Source organism: Microcaecilia unicolor, chromosome 9 (assembly GCF_901765095.1).
Source record: "Microcaecilia unicolor chromosome 9, aMicUni1.1, whole genome shotgun sequence".
NCBI classification, from domain to species: Eukaryota; Metazoa; Chordata; class Amphibia; order Gymnophiona; family Siphonopidae; genus Microcaecilia; species Microcaecilia unicolor.
In genome coordinates this window covers 48,758,249-48,779,708 of record NC_044039.1, presented here as the reverse complement: position 1 = coordinate 48,779,708, position 21,460 = coordinate 48,758,249, and the positions used below count along the sequence as shown (strand labels likewise).

At 43.3% G+C, this 21,460-nt stretch overlaps 1 protein-coding gene across 1 annotated transcript in view; it reads left to right on the top strand.

Moving 5' to 3' along the window:
* The window catches only part of LOC115477495 (putative ATP-dependent RNA helicase DDX11-like protein 8), a 348,371-nt gene that overhangs the window by 14,931 nt on the left and 311,980 nt on the right, over positions 1 to 21,460 (top strand). Inside the window, 1 exon segment of the mRNA XM_030214406.1 lies at positions 17,079 to 17,222. Coding sequence (XP_030070266.1) covers positions 17,079 to 17,222 — 144 coding nt within the window.

The following is a 21,460-nucleotide window of genomic DNA, read 5'->3' as shown; positions in this document are numbered from 1 at the left end:
CTTGGTTGGGAGGTGGGTTCAGTGTCCGTCAGCCCTTCACTGAGTGCCCCTTTCTTTTTTTTCGGTGGTGTCTGCTTCTCGGGATGCCCTGGAGGAGTGTGAACTTCCACCTGATGAGGGGGATGATCCCTTAGTGGTGCACCTGTTCTGCAAGAAGGCACTGACCTCCTTGATCTCCAGGGCTCTTGATATTATCCATATTTTGACCCCATCCTCTCAACCTGCCTCTACGACCTCCAATCCCATCATGTGTGCTCTGAATGGCCTTCTACGACCTTCCATATCCATGAGGCAATGCTTGAGCTGATTGAGGCTCAGTGGAGTGCTCCTGGTTCAGGCCTTCAGGTTGCATGTGCTATGTGTTGCCTTTCCTGTTGATGCTGGAGGAGTTGGAGTCTTTTAAGCTCCTGGCAATGGATTCTTTGGTCACAGCTGTGACTAAGAAGATCACAATTCCAGTTTGGGGGGTGAGGGGGGAGACCACAGCCCTCAAGGATATGCAGAGGCTCTGAAGGCAAACTTGACATTTATGCCACAGCATTAACAGAGACTCTAGAAGGAACAACAGGGCCTAATTCAGTCTTAGAAAAAAAATAAACAAACATAAAAGAAAGATGCAAGCATTATTATTTAGTTTCCATATTGTACAACCCTTTTCCCCTTACTTTTAAACTGAAACTTTCTCTTGAGATAGAAACTTAACAGCCACGAGTATTAGAAAGGATAGTAGCAAGGCTCAAACTGTCCTAAAAGAAAGTTATTTTCTGTTCTTTGCCTGCTGGAGAGGTAGCACTACTACAGACCTGAATTAGGTAGTAATTAAGGTGTGAAGAAGTAGAATGTTTGCAAAGGTTACTAAGGGCAATCTGATTACTGGGCTAGCTTCAAAGGGTTTGTTTGAAGTAGTCTCCTTAGAATCCAAACGATATAGGGAGGAAGGGTCTCGCTTAACTTTCTTTCTGAGACGTTCTGAGAAAAGAGGACATTTCTCTGGTAAGTGACATTATTTTGCTGGGTGCTTGGTAACTTAAAGATTGGGTTAAAAGAAGAATCCTAGGATATTGTTAAACGTAGAATTAAAAAAAAAGAAGCAAACTTTATTAGCTAATTTCCATACCCTTTCCTCCAGAACCTTTAGGGTAGCATTTTCAGAAGTGCTCCCCATTCCACGCCAAGGCCCATGCATGACACAGGCAGATATCAGGAGTCTCAATGCGTGGATGAGGCAATGGTACAGGAGGAGGGTTATAGATTTTAAGGAACTGGGTAACATTCTGGGGAAGGGGGAGCCTATTCCAGAATGAGGGGCTCCCACCTTAACCAGGGTGGGACCAGGCTGCTGGCATTGGCATTTAAAAAGGATATAGAGCAGCTTTTAAACTAGAACTTAGGAGAAGTCCAACAATTGTTCAAAAACACATGGTTCGGAGCAAGGTATCTTTCAAAGATAGCACCAAAACAGGGAAGATAAGGTACCCTAACAGCGAGGTTTGCAAGAGAGACCATAGTAGATCAGATGTCCTTAAATAAAATCAAACAAAAGATTGCAATTTAACACTGTCAACTACTGAGCAATATGTTAATAGGAACAACAAACAGTTTGAAATGTCTATATGCGAATGCCAGAAGCCTAAGAAATAAGATGGGAGAATTAGAATATATTGCACTAAAAGAAAAATTAGATATGATAGTCATCTCTGAGACCTGGTGGAAGGAGGATAACTAGTGGGACACTGTCTTACCAGGGTACAAATTATATCGTAGTGATAGGGTGGATTGAATTGGTGGAGGGGTAGCATTGTATGTTAAGGAGGGCCTTGAATCAAATAGATTGAAAATTCTGCAGGAAACAAAACAAATCTTGGAATCCCTATGGATTGAAATTCCATGTGGAAAAGGGAAAAGGATAGTGAAAGGAGTGTACTATCGTCCACATGAACGGATTTAGAAATGTTAAAGGAAATTAGGGATACTAACATACTGGGAAACACAATAATAATGGGTGATTTCAATTACCCCGATATTGACTCGGTAAATATAACATCAGAGCATGGTAGGGAGGTAAAATTGTTTGACAAATTAAGGATTGCTTTATGGAGCAGGAGCCAACAAGAGGAGGAAAAATTCTAGACTTAGTCCTTAGTGGAGTGCACGATCTAGTGCAGGAGGTAATGGTGATGGGGCCGCTTGATAACAGTGATCATCATATGATCAGATTTGATATAGGCTTTGGAGTAAAATACACACATGAATCGAATACGTTAGCAGTTAACATTCAAAAGGAAACTATGATAAAATGAGAAGAATGGTGAAAAAAAATTCTTAGAGAAGCAGCTGTGAAGGTCAAAAATTTACATTGGGTGTGGATGCTGTTTAAAAATACTATCTTGGGAAACCCAGGCCAAATATATTCTGTGTATTTTAAAAAGAAGGAAGGAAGACCAAATGACAGCCGGCATGGTTAAAAAAATGAGGTGAAGGAAGCTATTAAGCTTAAAAGGAAATCCATCAGAAAATGGAAGAAGGATCCAACTGAAAATAATAAGAACTTCCGCGACTACTAAAGACTTATCTGTTTGAAAAATCTATCAAAAGGATCAAAGCACATGAAGTCCACACACACAGTTGGCAATGCATCAACACATTCTCTAATACTCTTATCCCTGTAATTCTACTACACCCAGCCCTTTTCTCTTCTCCATTGTTCTCTCCCCCTTATCGATACCTGGACATTGTTTTAAACTCTACTCCTCACAATGTAACTATAATCATGTTATAACTTATTGTACTTCCATCGTTACAAGTATTGTAAGCCACACTGAGCCCCGCAAATAGGTGGGAAAATGTGGGATACAAAAGCAATAAAATAAATAAATAAGGAGTGGCAAGTCAAATGCAAAGCGCTGATAAGGAGGCAAAGAGGGACTTTGAAAAAAAGATTGCGTTGGAGGCAGAAACACATAGTAAAAACTTTTTTAGGTATATTAAAATCAAGAAGCTGGCAAAAGAATCAGTTGGGACCGTTAGATGAGGAAGAGGTAAAGGGGGGGGCACTCAGGGAAGACAAAGCCATAGCAGAGAGATTAAATGAATTCTTTGCTTCAGTCTTCACTGAGGAAGATTTGGGAGAGATACTGGCGCCAGAAAAGATATTCAAAGCTGATGAGTCAGAGAAACTGAATGAAATCTGTATAAAACCTGGAAGATGTAATGGTGCAATTTGACGAATTGAAGAGTAGCAAACGACTGGACCGGATGGTATTCCTTCCAGATATTGATAGAATTGAAAAATAAACTTGCGGAACTATTGTTAATAATATGTAATTTATCTTAAAATCAAGCAAGGTACCGGATGATTGGAGGGTGGCCAGTGTGATTATGATTTTTTTTAAAAGGTTCCAGAGGGACGCCATGTTCGTGAGAAGCCGCTGGTGAGATCTTCTCCGACCCCCAAATTCTCCCCTCTGAGTCTGTACAACGGATCGACTCCCCCAGTTGCACTAATTTTTGATTAAAACCCAGTGGGACATAGTGGCACCCGAGTTGAGGCATTGGAGGGCAGAATGACGGCGAGAAATATGAGTAAAGAGAAGAGCAGGGGAAGACAAATGGAAGACAAGATGGCGGCTCCCGCGAGCCCGGCGGGCCCCTCTGTATCTTTCCACCTGGATTGCTGAAATAACATCGGAAATGACTACTGTGCTAGAGGATTTATTAGAAAGACGCCTGACTCCGATTGACACTAAGTTGGAGAGGATGCATACTCAATGGAAGAATTGGCTAGAGAAGGTGTGGCCTTTCAATCGCGCATGAGCGCCCTGGAAGATCGGGTCTCAACAGTTGAGGATCGCAGAACAGACTAAGGGCCTGCGTAGAGTCACTGGAAGAAAAACTAGATGACTTAGAAAACCGATCGAGAAGAAATAACCTACGACTAGTGGGATTACCTGAGTCAATCACGACAGAGATCTGGGAAGTTTCATGGAGGGCTGGCTCACGAGAGAACTACAACTGCAAGATGGCCCTGGGCCGCTACGTGTGGAGCGAGCACATCAAGTGGGAGCACAACGCACCCAGACCAAGAGTGGTATATCGCGGGGTGCTGAACTTTGCCATAAGCAAGCTATCTGCAGCGTATTAGATCAGGTAAGACTTTGAACTATGACAATAAAAAAGTCCTGTGTTTCCAGGATTACTCTTCCATTGTAGCAGCAAAGCGCAAGACCTTTACTACTACTACTACTACTATTTAGCATTTCTATAGCGCTACAAGGCGTACGCAGCGCTGCACAAACATAGAAGAAAGACAGTCCCTGCTCAAAGAGCTTACAATCTATTTGCTCCTATTTGTCCAAAACGGTTCTCTATGAAGTTCGTTTCGCGCTGATGTACCCGACCACTCTTAAAGTTATCTACAAGGGGACGACAAAGATATATGAGTCAGTGGAAAAGTCATGGAACTAATGGCGCAACTTGAAAAAGAGGACTCTGTAGTTGAACCATCACAAGACGGGCCAAGATGACTGACTATATCGTTTGATACAATACACCTATATGAGGAAATAAGCAGGTGAACTGTATTGAAAATCAAGAATAGTGGTTTCACTGGACTATAGAGAGCACAAGAGAAGGTACAACGCTACCACAAAGCAGAGGAAAGTATTATAGAAACAAGGGAGAAGTAATCTGCAAGGCTATGGTGAAGCATGAATGTACGAGAATGAAATGTGTGTGTTTTTCTTTGTTCCTTTTATTATTATTATTTAACATTTTCTCTGTTAAGGGAAGTTGGGGGATGGAGAGCTGGTATAAGGTACTTTGTTGTAATAGGAAGGAGAATGGGAAGGGCGTTAAAAGTGATGGTTCCCGCCAGGGGATGGGAAGAGGAGGGAACAGAGGGGAGGAGGAGTCCGCTATTACAGGGTCGGTCAGGGGTCGACTGGGTGGTAGAAGAAAAGAGCATGGTTTGTTGATGGGGAGAAGACCATGTTACAGATTGTTGATCGTCAGGGCACGGATGCCTGGGAAGGGCGCTGGCTGGGATGTCCCCTTAGCCAGTATCTTGTTATAAGGCTTGGGAAAAAAGATGGCCTATATGGTGAAAGTTGTAACTTGGAATGTAGGAGGGATTAACTCATCTATAAACAAGGTGAAAAATGTTACAACAGCTGCAGAGACAAAATAGACATTGTGCTACTACAGGAGACACGTCTCAACCAATTGGAACATTCTAAATTAAAGTCTTGGTAGGTGGGAGAGTGTGTGGCAGCCTGCAGCTTCAGGGAAGAAAGGGGGAATTGCATTGTTAATTAGAAAAGTACATAAGTATTTCCATACTGGGAAAGACCAAAGGTCCATCAAGCCCAGCATCCTGTTTCCAACAGTGGCCAATCCAGATCACAAATACCTGCAAGATCCCAAAAAAGTACAAAACATTTTATACTGCTTTATCCCAGAACAGTGGATTTTCCCCAAGTCCATTTAATAACGGTCTATGGATTTTTTCCTTTAGGGGTGGCAGAGTCTGTGAAACCTATATGGATAGATGGAGTGGGTAGAGGCCTGCTGGTGGAAGTGATGGTTAATCAACAGAAATTATTTTTTTGTAACTTGTATGCACCTAACCAATATGACAAGGTTTCTACTAAGAGGTGGTTAAGAGATTATTGCCTTATCAGCATAAGGCCTTAGTAATAGGGGGCGATTTTAATTACAGTGTGGGACTCTTGTATGGACAAGTCGGAGATGGGTGAACGGCATACTACTATGCTAATAAAGGGTTACATCGTATGGCTGATCTGTTTGACTGGTGGATGTCTGGCGAGTGCTGCACCTGACGGATATAGATTACACTCATCTCTCGAGGGCACACTCCACGCAGCCCAAATAGATTATCTATTACTATCACGTCAACAGTTTGGGACAGTGTTAAAAGCGGAGATCGCCCTTACGCCTATATCCAGACCATGCCTGGGTGTATATGGAGTGGTGGGGTGGGACTGGCAGTGGGGAGTAGGTATTGTTGGGTATATCCCCTAGAACTACAAACTAATCTGGCTTTTTGTGAGAAACTCTTAAAGTGTTGGGAGCAGTTCGTGCACTGTAATGAAAGTCTTTGGGGGGAACCGCTATTGTTCTGGGAAACTGCGAAAGTGGTGTTGAGAGGGGAAATCATCAGTTATTCACACTTTGTGAGGCAAGCAAGAGATAGAGAGATATTGCGTCTGGGCACACAATTGTGTAGGGCCCGGAGGCAGTATGGACGCACTCAAGATGAGGGACGTAGACAACAGCTCTTCGGCCTACAGGCAGCACTTAACGAATGTTTACATGGAAGGGCCCTGATATCTCGTCTATTACAAGTAGCAGTTATATAAACAGGGTAACAAGGTGGGGCATTTGCTGGCCAGATTGATTAGACCAAAGGGTGGGACTAGGAAAATTATAACTCTCAAAGATGACATGGGGAAGATTGTGCACTCATAAAGTATGTTTCAATATTTTTTATTGATGATCAACAAAATAACAAAGATTAAACAATTCTATTTGGAACAAGCAAATAACTCCACTTTGTCATACATCTCGTAATATCTCTTCTGCGTTGTGATCAAGAATTTGCATTTTTCCTCCTCCCACCCCCATATCTTTATGCTTCAATCTGCTCATACCCTCAATATGGGCTACAATTCTTACCAAATGCATAGAACTCAATAGGCGCTGCCCTTCAACACAGAGCACAATATAATAACAGATGTGTAGCTGTGCTCTGCCAGCACCAACTACCAGGTAGCCCTCTTCAAATTCCTTTCTATCCCCCCTCCCTCCCCTTCATCCCCTTTTGATTAAATTTGTACAACAAATCTGTGCCAACACAACAACATACTGCCACATCGTCCTAGGTACTTAATATGAATGTTGGATTAGGAAGTGCAGCCACTGTTCTCCCATGGACCCCTTCCCTCAAACCCCATACTAACTGTGTCTCTAGACTTCCCAGACGTGCACTCAGAAAAGTAATATGCGATATTTTTCATATTACTATAAACAACTCTTTGATATTCCCAGCAGTCAAGGGCTGTCGAGCCAGTTGTATCTGGAGAATGTTTCTCTGCCCAAGCTTAAACAAAAAGATGTAGAACTCTTGAATTCTCCTATCCGAAAAGAAGAAGTAGATGTAGCCATAGCGAGTAGTCAAATGTACAACCAGTGGATCCAAAAAAGGCCTCTCACAAATGGTGTTTCCCAAACAAGGGTCTTTATTAGAACAAATAAAATGACCCGACACGAGTTGTGTTTTGGCCACAAGGGCCTGCCTCAGGGGTCTATAAATAAACATAAACAAACACACATATTATAAAATAATAATAAGAAAAATAATAATGAATAATATGATAATAATGATGATAAAAAATGTAAGATACATACTAGTTAAATAAACCCTAAATAATAAATTAATAAATTAACATATAAAGTTGTTGAAATATATGTATAAACATACTGAATGAATGTACCTATAGGCCTTTTGTGCAAAACGAATAATAAAACAAATGACTCACGGTCAATTTGTATAAAAAGGTATCTAGGATAAAACATATGTAAATAATACATCAGGTGTGTCACTAAAAAAACCTTACGTACAGAGAAATTATACAATACTATACATAAAAAAATGTACCATACTATACATAAAAAGCATTAATAAAAATATTAATAATTATTTTCCATGAAAAAAGGCAATCAGGAAACCATTTATAAAAACCAAGCTCATTCAAAGAAAACTGTTCATACTATATATCGAAAAAAGGAACCATATGTAAACAATGTATATAACCCAATTTCTTTGTACCGTTAACATACTCTTGATAGGGAGTTTGTTGCAGCGGCGCTTTAGATGCGGTAATCACCTTGTTTTGCAATCTATTAGATATTTACATTTCATAGTCGGCATCTATTTTTGTAGTTATGGTTTCTTTTTTGAGTTTTGTGAGCGACACGGCGTGGCAGAATTTTTTAACCCGAAAATGCCCGCTATCACTTCATAGTCAACATCTGTTTTTTCAGTCAGGTTTTCTTCTTTTTTTTTGGAGTTTTTTTGAGCGACATGCTGTGGCAGAATGTTCGTCCCGAAAGTGTCCGCTAACTGTTCAGGGTTGTCCCTGCCTGGTTAGTCGTAATTGTTTTCAGGCATACATTACTTCCATTTTATGAGTTTCTTTTCGCATAACTTTACCTATTTATAAGATATTTGATGGGCACTTCTGTGTAGTGGCGATACACATGTTGCACATATTTCCTATTGATTCACTGTTCATTTTTAGGCATTCATTTTTAATTTGTTTACTGTATTTTCAATTTGTGGGAATTGCCCTTTGAAAGGTGCATTCAATGATCACTTAGATGTCTGCTAGTCTGCAGTCAATTGTGTTTTAGCATTGTTTTCAGAGACATGGTATATAAGATCAGTTAATATGTTTTTTCAGTGGATAGTTGCGGCTGTGTAGATTTTTCGAAGCTTGTGCATATGAGGTCATGCATTCATATATATTTTTTATTTTTATTATTTTATTTATTTTTTCATATTTTTTTCATTTTTTCACTTTTTATATTTTCATATTCTTGTTTTTTCATTTTTTTATTTTAATTTTTTTTCATTTTTTGCTTTTGTCATTCCCTATTATATTTATATATGTTTATATACATTTTAATGCTCACCCATTTTTCATATATTTTTCATTTCGGTTGTACACGAGAGTCTAGAAATCCTTGCCGTAATCTCCATGTGTGACAGTATCGATAATCTATATATGCAAATGGAATTTACATTTTTCATTTGCTTATTAATTATTTTGTTTATACATATTGTTTTTGAGGAATATTGATTTAAAATATTTTAGTTGTAACCTCTATTTGTGACATTATTACTAAATGCAGATTTGTTTGTCCTCCCTTTCACTTCAATTTTTCTTTTATATATTCTTCTTTTTAATATACATTGTTTACATATGGTTCCTTTTTTCGATATATAGTATGAAGCAGTTTTCTTTGAATGATGCTTGGTTTTTATAAATGGTTTCCTGATTGCCTTTTTCATGGAAAATAATTAATAATAATTTTATTAATGCTTTTTATGTATAGTATGGTACATTTTTTATGTATAGTATTGTATAATTTTCTCTGGGACGTAAGGTTTTTTAGTGTCACACCCTTTGTATTATTTTACATATGTTTTATCCTAGATACCTTTCTATACAAATTGACCGTGAGTCATTGTTTTATTATTCGTTTTGCACAAAGTCTATAGGTACGTTCCTTTCAGTATAGTTTTATACATATATTTCAACAACTTTATAGTGTTAATTTATTAATTTATTATTTAGGGTTTATTTAACTAGTATGTATCTTACATTTTTTATCATCATTATTATCATGAATATTATTTATGATTCATTTATTTTTTTTATTATTATTATTATTATTATCATCATATATTTGATTAATATGTGGTGTTTGTTTATGTTTATTCATAGACCCCTGAGGGCAGGCCCTTGTGGCCGAAACACGATTCGTGTCGGGTCATTTATTTGTTCTAATAAAGACCTTGTTTGGGAAACACCATTTGTGAGAAGACTTTTTGGATCCACTGGTTGTACATTTGGCTTTCCCATTTCTCATGTAGAGAGATCACCTTCTGTGGGTGTTGGCCATAGCGAGTAGCCTATTACTCAAAGCCCCAGGTCCCGATGGATGTCGGCCGAGTTTTATAAGCTTCTGGGGGGGGGGGGGGGGGGGGGGCAATCATACCAACACTTTACCAAATTTTTGAATCACACAGTAGTCTGACACAAGCGCAAATAGTTGTGTTACCTAAGCCAGGCAAGGATATTTTTGAAAATTGGAATCATATCGCCCCATATCCCTTCTGAATTTTGAAGCTAAGTTGTTGGCCAGGATTATGGCTACACGCATGGCTTGATTCTTGCCACAATTGCTTCATGAAGCCACAGGTGGAGTTCGTGCTGGTTCAGCCATAGCTAAGAACCTTCGGAAAATATTGGCTTCACTGGAATATGGACATAGATGCAAAGTCCAGTCAATACTCATTGGTTTTGACGCAGAAAAAAGCTTTTGATAGGGGTCAGTGGGACTTTATGTTCGATACATTGAAGGCGTATGGGTTCTCAGGATGATTTATGGTGGGTGTGAAGGCGCTGTATTCTGCCCCTAGTGTGCGAGTATTGGTTAATGGCCTGGATTCTCCGGATTTCCCTATACTGAGGGGGGACCGAGACAGGAGTGTCCTTTGTCACCCTCTATTGTTGTATCGACTTTAGAGACCCCTCTGATTAGGGATATTGTAACTAACGATGCCATAGGTGGTATCCAGATAGGCACACAAGGCTTTAAGATAGCAGCCTTTGCAGATGATCTTTAGTTCATCTCACAAACCCACAGGAGGTCTTTGTCAGCTTTACTGGATACATTTAGAGAATATGGAGAACTATGCAGGTTTTAGATTGAATCTGATAAAATCAGAGGTGTTGGCCCCCTCTCCACAAGTACAACAAGGATGGGGCCCGGACTTTTCCTTTACGATGGGCGAAGGATTCATTTAAATATTTGGGCATAAGACTATCTATGGATGTCCAACGCTTGTATCCACTTAACATAGAAGAGCTTATGCGGACGACTAAAAATCAGTTAAATAACTGGAAGGAGTTACCGATATCCTTAATGAGTAGGATCTGCCTACTGAGAATGGTCCTATTCCCACAATGGCTTTATATTTTACATACATTGCCCTTAAGGGTGCTTCGTAAAGATCTGGGCGTCCTTTATTTATTTTATTTATTTATTATTGCATTTGTATCCCACATTTTCCCACCTCTTTGCGGGTTCAGTGTGGCTTACAATAAGATATGATAGTGGAAATACAATTGTACAGCTGGTTATGGGTTACATTCTACAGGTTATGCGAGACCATCGAGTATCGTTAGGAATATTACAATGGGACATCAACATTGAAACATTGGAAGGAGACAATGGGAAGCTTAAGGGCAGTAGTAAAGCACAAAGACATATGTTGGGTGTACATATTTCTGTGAGTATATGTATGGGTGATGTGGAATTAAGGGGGGTTATGCCTTGATGAATAGTGAGTGTAGACTCTATGAGGCAGATGCAGCAACCCAAACGTAAAAAATCCAAATCGTTAAAGTCCCTACGATTTTTAAAAAACGAAGAATGCACCAAAAAAAAAAGTCACACATGCTCAGATCGGTATTCAAACGTACAATGTATCAAAGAATCACGATACACATCGGTAATCGGCCCCCTAAATCAGTGCGCAGAGCAGCCAAGCGTTTGCTGGCTGCTCTGCGCATGCTGCATAACGTAAAAACAAACAAAAAAAAAGCCACACACATACACGTGGTACCCGTCAGCAAAATCCAAAAACAAAGGCTCGGGAGGGGGCAAGGGCGCTCATCAGGAGGCGTCCTGTATGGACGGCCTTGCTCCCCCACTTTCCGCCGCTCCCCCCCCCCCCCCCCCCGAAAAAGCAAAATGCTAGCTGGCTGCCCCGGTCCCCCTCCCTGTCTGTTCCTGTTTTCTGCAGATGCTAACCTCCGCCCCCGTCATTCTTTCGCCACCATGCCCGCCCCCGCTGCCCCCCCTGAGGTCGACTACGCCGCTCCTCCCCCATCCTCCACCGAGACCCCCCCCTTATTAACGACCCGAGCAGCACCTCTCACCTCTTCAGAGCGCTGCACGGGCAGGAGATCTATTGTGTTGGTTTGTAGAGTCTCCAGGACGTCTCTTCTTCCCTGGCCTAGGATAGGAGGGGAGGGGGGTTGGGTTTGCCCAATATGGCCTTATATAATCAGGCATATCTCATCGTCACTTGGGGGAATGGTTTGGTAGATCACAATAATCACACCAATAGAATTTGAACATACCTTTTTTTTACTCCTTATAATTTTTTCTCATTATTACATCACCCTGCTAATCAGTTGCCTAAGCACTTGCACTCTTGCGTGTTGCTTAAGCCCATGCGTGAGACGTGGAGAATACTAGTCACAAAGTTGGGGGGCCTGCCCTCGGGTGGCCGATCAGTTGTCCATTAGGGCAAATGTTGGCATTTGAGCCAGGACTGGATAATTCAGTGTTTAGAATCTGGGACCGAAAAGGGCATGTGCTGTTGGAGCATCTCCTGAATGGTAAGGGATAGTTGCTCTCGTATGAGGAGTTGCAAGCTTGGATAGGGGGTCACATGGGGGAGTCGGTTCGCTTATGCGCAGATAAGGCATTATGTAGCTTCCTTGGATAAATTGTGACTAGGCCTTTAAAATGGAGGTCGGGTTCGTCAGTTTTTTCAAGAGATATTAGAAGGAGACCTGTCGGTCAAGGACTCCATAAATTTCTGACTAAGAGAGAAGCACCCAGAGACTATTCTGATCTGAAGGCTTGCTGGGACGGAGAGTTAGGAATCTCTTTGGTGAACTGGGATGTAGGAGCCACTTTGCGGAATATTCTGACATTAACATCAGATGAAAACCCGAGAGAGTGTGGGTATAGGGTGGTACTCTGGGCTTATATAACGAGGGGGCAGTTGACACATATGGGGGGGGGGGACTGAAGGGAATGCATGCACTAAATGTGGACAGGTTCCACACTCTTTTGGTCATTCTTTTTGGTTGTGCCCCCCTATATGGGACTTTTGGAAACAAATAAAGTTGTTTTTGATCAAATTGTTGGGGGTAATAATACAAGGTTCGCCAGAACAATTTGTTTTGGATAAGCCGCAGACTTTCTATCTGCTGTTGAAACTTGATAGTCTTTTATACCTTAAGTTATGCCTGGTAGCACAGAAATGCATTTTAAAATATTGGACGTTACGGGAGGCGCCATCCTTTTGGCATTGGAGAAACCGTGTACATTTATTAGTAACATGGGAAGCGCAGGACATACATACATACAAATTTGGAACTTCTACCTACAGTATTTATGTCCTTTCCTTGAGGTCGAAGTCTTGTTCTTAACCTGATCCAGCCCTAGAGAGAAGGGGCACTTGTAACGGATTCCTCATCTCATCGGGAGGGAGGGAGGGAGACTTGGTCTATCAGATAAACCTTTGGGGATCAAGGGGAGGCGGGGGAGGGGATTGAGAGGGAATGGGAGGGAGAGGAGAGTTGTTATTTAAAAGGAACTTGCTGCAGGGGGGAGGAGAGGCAAAGTTGGGGTGTATGGGGAGAAAGTGGAGGAGTGGCCTAGTGGTTAGAGTGGTGGACTTTGGTCCTGGGGAACTGGGTTTGATTCCCACTGCAGGCACAGGCAGCTCCTTGTGACTCTGGGCAAGTCACTTAACCCTCCATTGCCCCAGGTACAAATAAGTCCCTAAGCCGCATTGAGCCTACCATGAGTGGGAAAGCGCGGGGTACAAAAAAAAATTGGTTCTTCAAATAATCTGGTTAGGATACACACTTAATCTGGCATCCAAGCCTGCATATTGCCCACTGGGAGCTCAATCCTTCGGCTTCCAGCACAGGCAGGTACTTGCAGAGGAACTCTCCGTCCTTCTCAGCACCAATGCGGTCGAGCCCGTTCCACCAGGGCAAGAAGTGCTGGGATTCTATTCCAGGTACTTCCTTGTGCAAAAGAAAACAGGGGGGATGCGTCCCATCCTAGACCTAAGGGCCCTGAACAAATTCCTTGTCTGAGAAAAGTTCATGGTGGTTTCCCTGGGTACCCTTCTTCCCATGATTCAGGAAAACGATTGGCTATGCTCTCTGGACTTAAAGGATGCTTATACTCACATCCCTATCCTTCCAGCTCAAAGGAAGTATCTTCAATTCCGTCTGGGAATGCAGCACTTCCAGTATTGTGTGCTGCCCTTTGGTCTGGCGTCTGCACCCAGGGTCTTTACAAAATGCCTGGCAGTGGTCGCAGCGTTGCTACGCAGACTGGGAGTGCATGTGTTCCCTTATCTCGACGATTGGCTGGTGAAGAACACCTCAGAGGCAGGAGCTCTACAGTCCATGCAGATGACTATTCAACTTCTGGAGCTACTCGGGTTTGTTATAAATTACCCAAAGTTCCATCTTCTCCCAGTTCAAAAGCTAGAATTTATAGGAGCTCTACTAGACTCACAGATAGCTCACGCCTATCTCCCCGAGGCGAGAGCAGACAATCTTCTGTCTCTGGTTTCCATGGCCAGAGAGTCTCAGCAGATCACAGCTCGGCAGATGTTGAGACTTTTAGGCCATATGGCCTCCACAGTCCATGTGACACCCATGGCCCGTCTTCATATGAGATCAGCTCAATGGACCCTAGCCTCCCAGTGGTATCAAGCTGCAGGGAATCTAGAGGATGTGATCCAGCTTTCCACCGATTTTCACAATTCCCTTCAATGGTGGACAATTCGATCCAATCTGACTTTGGGACGTTCTTTTCAAATTCCTCAGCCACAAAAAGTGCTAACAAAGGATGCATCCCTCCTAGGGTGGGGAGCCCATGTCGATGGGCTTCACACTCAAGGACTTTGGTCCCTCCAGGAAACAGGTCTTCAGATCAATCTCCTGGAGTTGCGAGCGGTCTGGAACGCTCTAAAGGCTTTCAGAGATTGGCTGTCCAATCAACTTATCCAAATTCAGATAGACAATCAGGTTGCCATGTACTACATCAACAAGCAGGGGGGCACCGGATCTCACCCCCTGTGTTGGGAAGCCGTCCAGATGTGGCTTTGGGCTCGCCGTCACGGCATGTTTCTCCAAGCCACATATCTGGCAGGCGTAAACAACAGTCTGGCCGACAGGTTGAGCAGGATAATGCAGCCTCACGAGTGGTCACTGAACATGGGAGTAGTCTGCAAGATCTTCTGAGTGTGGGGCACCCCCTCGGTGGATCTTTTTGCCACTCACATCAATCACAAAGTCCCTCAGTTCTGTTCCAGGCTTCAGGCCCATGACAGACTAGCGTCAGATGCCTTTCTCCTTCATTGGGGAAGGGCCTTCTGTACGCATATCCTCCCATACCTCTGGTGGGGAAGACTTTGCTGAAACTCAAGCAAGACCGCGGAACCATGATTCTGATTGCTCCCTTCTGGCCGCGTCAGATTTGGTTCCCTCTTCTTCTGGAGTTGTCCTCCGAAGAACCGTGGAGATTGGAGTGTTTTCCAACGCTCATAACTCAGAACGAGGGGTCACTTCTACATCCCAACCTCCAGTCTCTGGCTCTCATGGCCTGGATGTTGAGGGCGTAGAATTCGCTTTCTTGGGTTTCTCTGAAGGTGTCTCCCGGGTTTTGCTTGCTTCCAGAAAAGATTCCACGAAGAAGTGTTACTTTTTCAAATAGAGGAGGTTTGCCGTCTGGTGTGATAGCAAGGCCCTAGATCCTCGCTCTTGTCCTGCACAGACCCTGCTTGAATACCTTCTACATTTGTCAGAGTCTGGTCTCAATACCAACTCCTTAAGAGTTTCTCTTAGTGCAATTAGTGCTTATCATCAACATGTAGAGAGTAAGCCTATCTCTGGACAGCCTTTAGTTGTTCGATTCATGAGAGGTTTGCTTTTGTCAAAGCCCCCTGCCAAACCTCCACCAGTGTCATGGGATCTCAGTGTTGTTCTCACCCATCTGATGAAGCTTCCTTTTGAGCCACTGAATTCCTGCCATCTGAAGTACTTGACATGGAAGGTAATTTTCTTGGTGGCTGTTACTTCAGCTCGTAGACTCAGTGAGCTTCAAGCCTTGGTAGTGCATGCTCCTTATCTCAAATTTCATCATTAGTTCTCCGCACGCACCCTAAGTTCTTGCTGAAGGTGGTGTCTGAGTTCCATCTGAACCAGTCAATTGTCTTGCCAACATTTTTTCCCCGTCCTCATACCTGCCCTGCTGAACTGCAAGAGAGCATTGGCCTTCTATGTGGAGCAGACAAGCCCCTTCAGACAGTCTGCCCCAATGTTTGTTTCTTTTGATCCCAACAGAAGGGGAGTCACAGTCGGGAAACGCACCATCTCAAATTGGCTAGCAGATTGCATTTCCTTCACTTATGCCCAAGCTGGGCTGACTCTTGAGGGTCATGTCACGGCTCATAGTGTTAGAGCCATGGCAGCGTCGGTGGCCCACTTGAAGTCAGCCACTATTGAAGAGATTTGCAAGGCTGCGATGTGGTCATCAATCCACACATTCACATCTCACTACTGCCTCCAGCAGGATAGCCGACGCGACAGTCGGTTTGGGCAGTCAGTGCTGCAGAATCTGTTTGGGGTTTAGAATCCAACTCCGCCCCCCTAGGCCCATTTTTATTCTGTTCCAGGCTGCACTCTCAGTTAGATGTTCTACTTTGTAGGTCAATCCTTGTTCTGTCCTCGTCGTTGCGATGCCCAATTGACCGTCTTTGTTGTTTTGAGCGAGCCTGGGTGCTAGGGGGATACCCCAGTCGTGAGAACAAGCAGCCTGCTTGTCCTCGGAGAAAGGGAAAGATATACCTGTAGCAGGTATTCTCTGAGGACAGCAGGCTGATTGTTCTCACAATCCCGCCCACCTCCCCTTTGGAGTTTTCCTTTTCCTAGTTATTGCTTTTTAATTTAACTAAACGGGACTCTCGCTTGAAGGCTCTAGCAAAGTTTGTTGCTAGGAAGATTTCCGTTCCTGGGGCTGCCATAGACGTCACCTAGTCGTGAGAACAATCAGCCTGCTGTCCTCGGAGAATACCTGCTACAGGTATGTATCTTTCACTTTATCTGATGTCCTCTTTCAGTCTCTGGAGCAATGATTTTTTGATGTTACCTAGGTTTTCTGCCTCCTTCAGAACCAGAGAACCTCAGTAATCAGATCAGAAGAGACATCTTTTTTATCCCCTCAAAGGCTATGTAGTGCTGTGTTTTGTAGGTTTAATTCAGATCATGCGATGTTGTGTTATAAGTGGAGGGATTAAAAGAGAACCATGAAGGTAGTATCTAAGACTAGTTTTACCTGGCCTTCAGCTGAAAGAAAGATGTGAAACAACTATTGTTACAAACAGCTGTGTGACTGAAAAAGGCTTATTCTCATTTAGTGTTTTTAATCGTTTCTTTATATTAAAGGAAATGGCCGGTAAAACCCAGGAGGGTGCAGTCCATTTTCCATTTCCTTACCAGCCATATTCCATCCAAGAGAAGTTCATGTCCGAGCTGTACTGTGTCTTGGACTCTGGGAAAATTGGGATATTTGAGAGCCCAACAGGAACTGTAAGTATATGCATAGGAGATTTCACTGCACTACTATACTGAAGATACACTGTATCTTTTGGGCATCTAAATTGTAACGTCCTCAGTAGAATTGCCCCCGTAATGTATTAGGGTGGGTATTTTAAAAATCTAGGATTGGCCCAGAATTTCCCTCTTGGATCTGGATGATTTGATAGCTCTGCATATTTGAAGATTTGACTATTAAATGTTTTTAAGGAAAGACTCTGTACCAAAAAAGGTTGTATACTGATGAGCTATTTGGCTGGTTTGCTGCTGAAAATCCATCTCTGTGTATCATTTTGTATTTAGCATATTAATATTTTTGTATTGGATTCTGTTACAAAGCAATTAAGAAATATATGAAAATAAAACACATACTCTGAAGACAAGCATATTCTCACATATGGATGACGTAATCCACATTGCCTAGCACGGAATGCTAAAAAAGTGTAATACAGCTTTAATGACATGCAACAGCAGCCCCACTGCGCATGGCGTGAGTGCCTTTTCTGCCCGCTGTGAGAGTGCGGGACCAGCAGTCTTTGTGTGTCTTCCCTGCAGGATCATTTTTCCCCCAGGTATTTCTTTTTTTTTTTTTTCTCTCCCCTTACGTTTTAGTTCATTTTTTCCTCCCTTTTAAGTTTTCTTTATTTTTTCATGCTCAGTAGGCTCTCTTGGGCCTGAGCTCCGGGTGGGCTTTCTTCCTTACTTTTCTTGATGATTTGCCCCTTTTTAAAGTCACCATTATTTGATTTGGCCATAGCTGTTTTCCCTTCCATGTCATTGAAGGTACCCAGTGACTTTAAGTGCTGTGCCTGGTGCAATCGGACCATCTCTGTAAGTACACCCATTCCAGCTGTATTCTTTGTCGGTTGGCCAGAGAGGCTCAGAAAGAAACATTTTGGAGCCCGGTCTGAATTCTCAACGTTGGTATCAGTAGTGATGTCATGCCTTGCACTGGCATTGGGTGCATCGGTCCCTATGGCTGCTAGGCCCCTATCAGACATGGAGAGTGGGCGTGCATCGAGCAGGTCTTCACTTGCCTCGGTGTCAGCTGCTATGCAGGGTTCCCCAGACCGGTCAGCATTGGACCCAACACCATGGAGAGATGTGGGGATTCAACATCGTCCGCTTCGGCACTGAGGAGTATCGATGAATGGCATCAGGCGACAGGCAAGAAGCATCAGTATTGATCCCCCTTGACACATGGTGCCGGCAAGCACCAGGGCATTGAGGGATCTGATCTCCAAGAAGCATTGGCACTGGGAGGACTGCTTCTCCCTCCATTCTGGATGTGCTGATTCGCTGGTCTCCATGCAGCCAGGACCAGGCAACCCGCACCGATACAAAGAGTTCAGCAGGCTTCTTCTGAATCGATGCCCCCAGCCTTCCCAATGGCAGCCCTCAATGAGCACATCTGAGCCATGCTCCATGGCATTTTGCAGGGCCTCTTCAGCAGAGTGCATTGGCGTCTGGGGTGTTGAACAAGCCATACCCTTCCTGCTTCAACGCAAGGCCCTCATCTGCGGTGAGGCTTCTGACCCCTTTGTCATGTGCCGTGATGACAGCCACCTGTTCTGGCACCCCCTCGACTTCGGTGGAGAAAGCTTCACCAGAGTCAGGTGAAGCCTTACCTTGATGTCCCTCCAGACAGACAGGAACATAGTTCCTCTTTCTTGAGGCAGGCTCGATCTCCACTGTCCCATGAGGCGCTCTTTGCTGACGCGGATGAGGAGCACTCATGACATCTGATGAGGACCCCTAGGTAACTTCTCAGGGAGGAGTCCTATGGTATCCCATCTGATCCCTCCCCTCCAGAGGCAAGGAGGAAGTCTCCACCTGAGTGCCCTTTCCTTCCATGTCAGGAAAATAGCAGCTGCTATTCTGATTCATTTGGAGATGGAGGATGAGCCCAGGGCTGAGATGTTCAGGTCCTGGACTACAACTCACCTCCTAGAGAGGCTGTGATGGTCCCGCTTTACCGATCCTGAAAGATGTTCAGGTGAAGAACTGGGAGTCTCCTTGGTCGGTCTCTGTCCTGCCCAAAAACGATTGACACCATGTATCAGATCCAAAGTTTCCAAGGGTTTAACAGGCCTCAGTTGCCTCATCATTTCCTGGTGGTGAAATCCATTCTCAAAAGAGTCAGGAGTTCAGGGACTTTTGCTTCGGCGCCCCCAGGCAGAGAAGTTCAGTTCCTGGATTCTTTTGGGCAGAACGTTATCAGGTCTCTATGCTCATTTCCTGCATACAATCTGTTTTTTTTTTTGTTTTTGTTTTTTTAATGCAAACATTTGTATTAAAGTTTGAAACCAAAATACAATCAAAAACACGACAAAATAGAACTGTCACTATACAATATATCTTGCTAGGCAGTATAACCTTCAAACCATAACTCTTTGGCATGATGCTATTACCCATATCTGAGCAAGATTTAATAATCATCTTGTCTCCCCAGAACTTTCCCTCCTCAAATTAACACTTCCCATGAAATTAACCCTCCCCCTCCCCACCCTCCCTGAGGATAGTAGCATAGAAAACTGAGGACGTTCAAACAGCAAGTTATTGTTGTGGCAGCCCAGTGTGTCATTTCACAAAGGGGTTCCAGGGTTTGCAGGAAGGCAACATTTATTTCCTGTGGAGTGCTGTCAGTTTATTCTAGGGCAGACAAAGTCCACTTTAGCTATTAAAAGTTCACATGTGAGGTTCTGTGGTGGTTTCCAGAGAGCTGCCAAAGCTAAGCGGGCTGCCATTGTATGACATTAAAAGCTAGTTTAACAATATTTCTGCGGTAGATCAGCAGTTTTAATATGCGTAAGTCCACATCCTATGTTGCCTGAATTGCCCAAAATATCTTGAAGAAGTTCAAAACACTATTATCCAAAAGGTCTGTGCTCTGGGGCAGTCCCACCAGATATGTACAAAAGTCCCTAGTAAGCCACAATTTCGCCAACATTGATCAGGAAGGATATATTTATGTAATTGTTCTGGGGTGAGATACCACATATGTAGCATTTTATACCCATTTTCTACCATATACTGCTCTATAGCAATCTGCCAATATATTTGTTCTCACTCCTGATTGAGGTAATCCTGCCCTAAGGCACATGCCCATTGGACATATTTAATCGGGGGTGGGCACCTTGTTGAAGCAAGGCTCGATAGAATCTGGGAGATACACTCCCTGCCACTCCCCCCCTGCATTGCCTCTCTCCATCAGTGTAGTGTCCTGGCTGAGAAGCCTGAGTGCTCGTCGGTGTAATGAAATCAGATATTTGTCTATATTGATAGAAATCTCCTTATACACCCCAGATTCTTCTTCTAGGGCTTGAGAAGAGAATCTGGGGTGTATAAGGAAGATTTCTATCAATATAGACAAATATCTGATTTCATACACCGACGAGCACTCAGGCATCTCAGCCAGGACACTACACTGATGGAGAGGGCAGCGGAGGGTTGAGCTGGGTAGATCAGATATTCACTATATCCGCTGGGGCTGACTCGGGCTTATCCCTTCTTCAACTAGCTGGCCCCAACTGGGATAAGCCGAGTCAGCCCAGCGGATACAGTGAATATCTGATCTACCCAGCTCAAACCCTCCGCTGCCTGGATCGGTGTAGCTTGGAAATAGGACTTACCAGGAAAAAAAATTGCTTTCTAGTGTGCATCCAAATCTGTATGGGTAAAGCAATGATGGAATTAACTTGTTTACATATCACCCGTAACTCATTCATAGGTAACCAAGGGATCCTAGCATGTGTTGTGTCATCTGTACCCAACTCTTATGAGCATCCCTCTGCCAGGCCACCATGTATTTAATTTGAGCTTCTAAGTACTAACTTTTAAAGTTAGGCACTCGCATCCCTCAATTAGCCTTCAACTGAAACATCACAGATCTTGGGCTCTAGGCTTCTTGTGTCGCCAGATATATTGGAAAACTTTTTGATGCACTCTCCTAAAAAATACATCTGGGGGAGCAATAAGGAGTGCTGTAAACAGGTATAAGAGTTAGGGCAACACCATCATTTTGACCGCTTGAACTCTCCCAAACAGGAAACATGAAGGGAGGTCCATCTATCTAGGTCTTCCCATAGCGTTCGTAACAGAGGTGAATAATTGGCTGCATAGAGATCTCCCTTCTTAGCCATGAGCTGGACCCCTGGATATTTCAAAGATTTTCCCGCCCACCCAAAGGGGTAGTTTTATGAATCTAATCCGAGGACTTCTTCCTTAGTGAA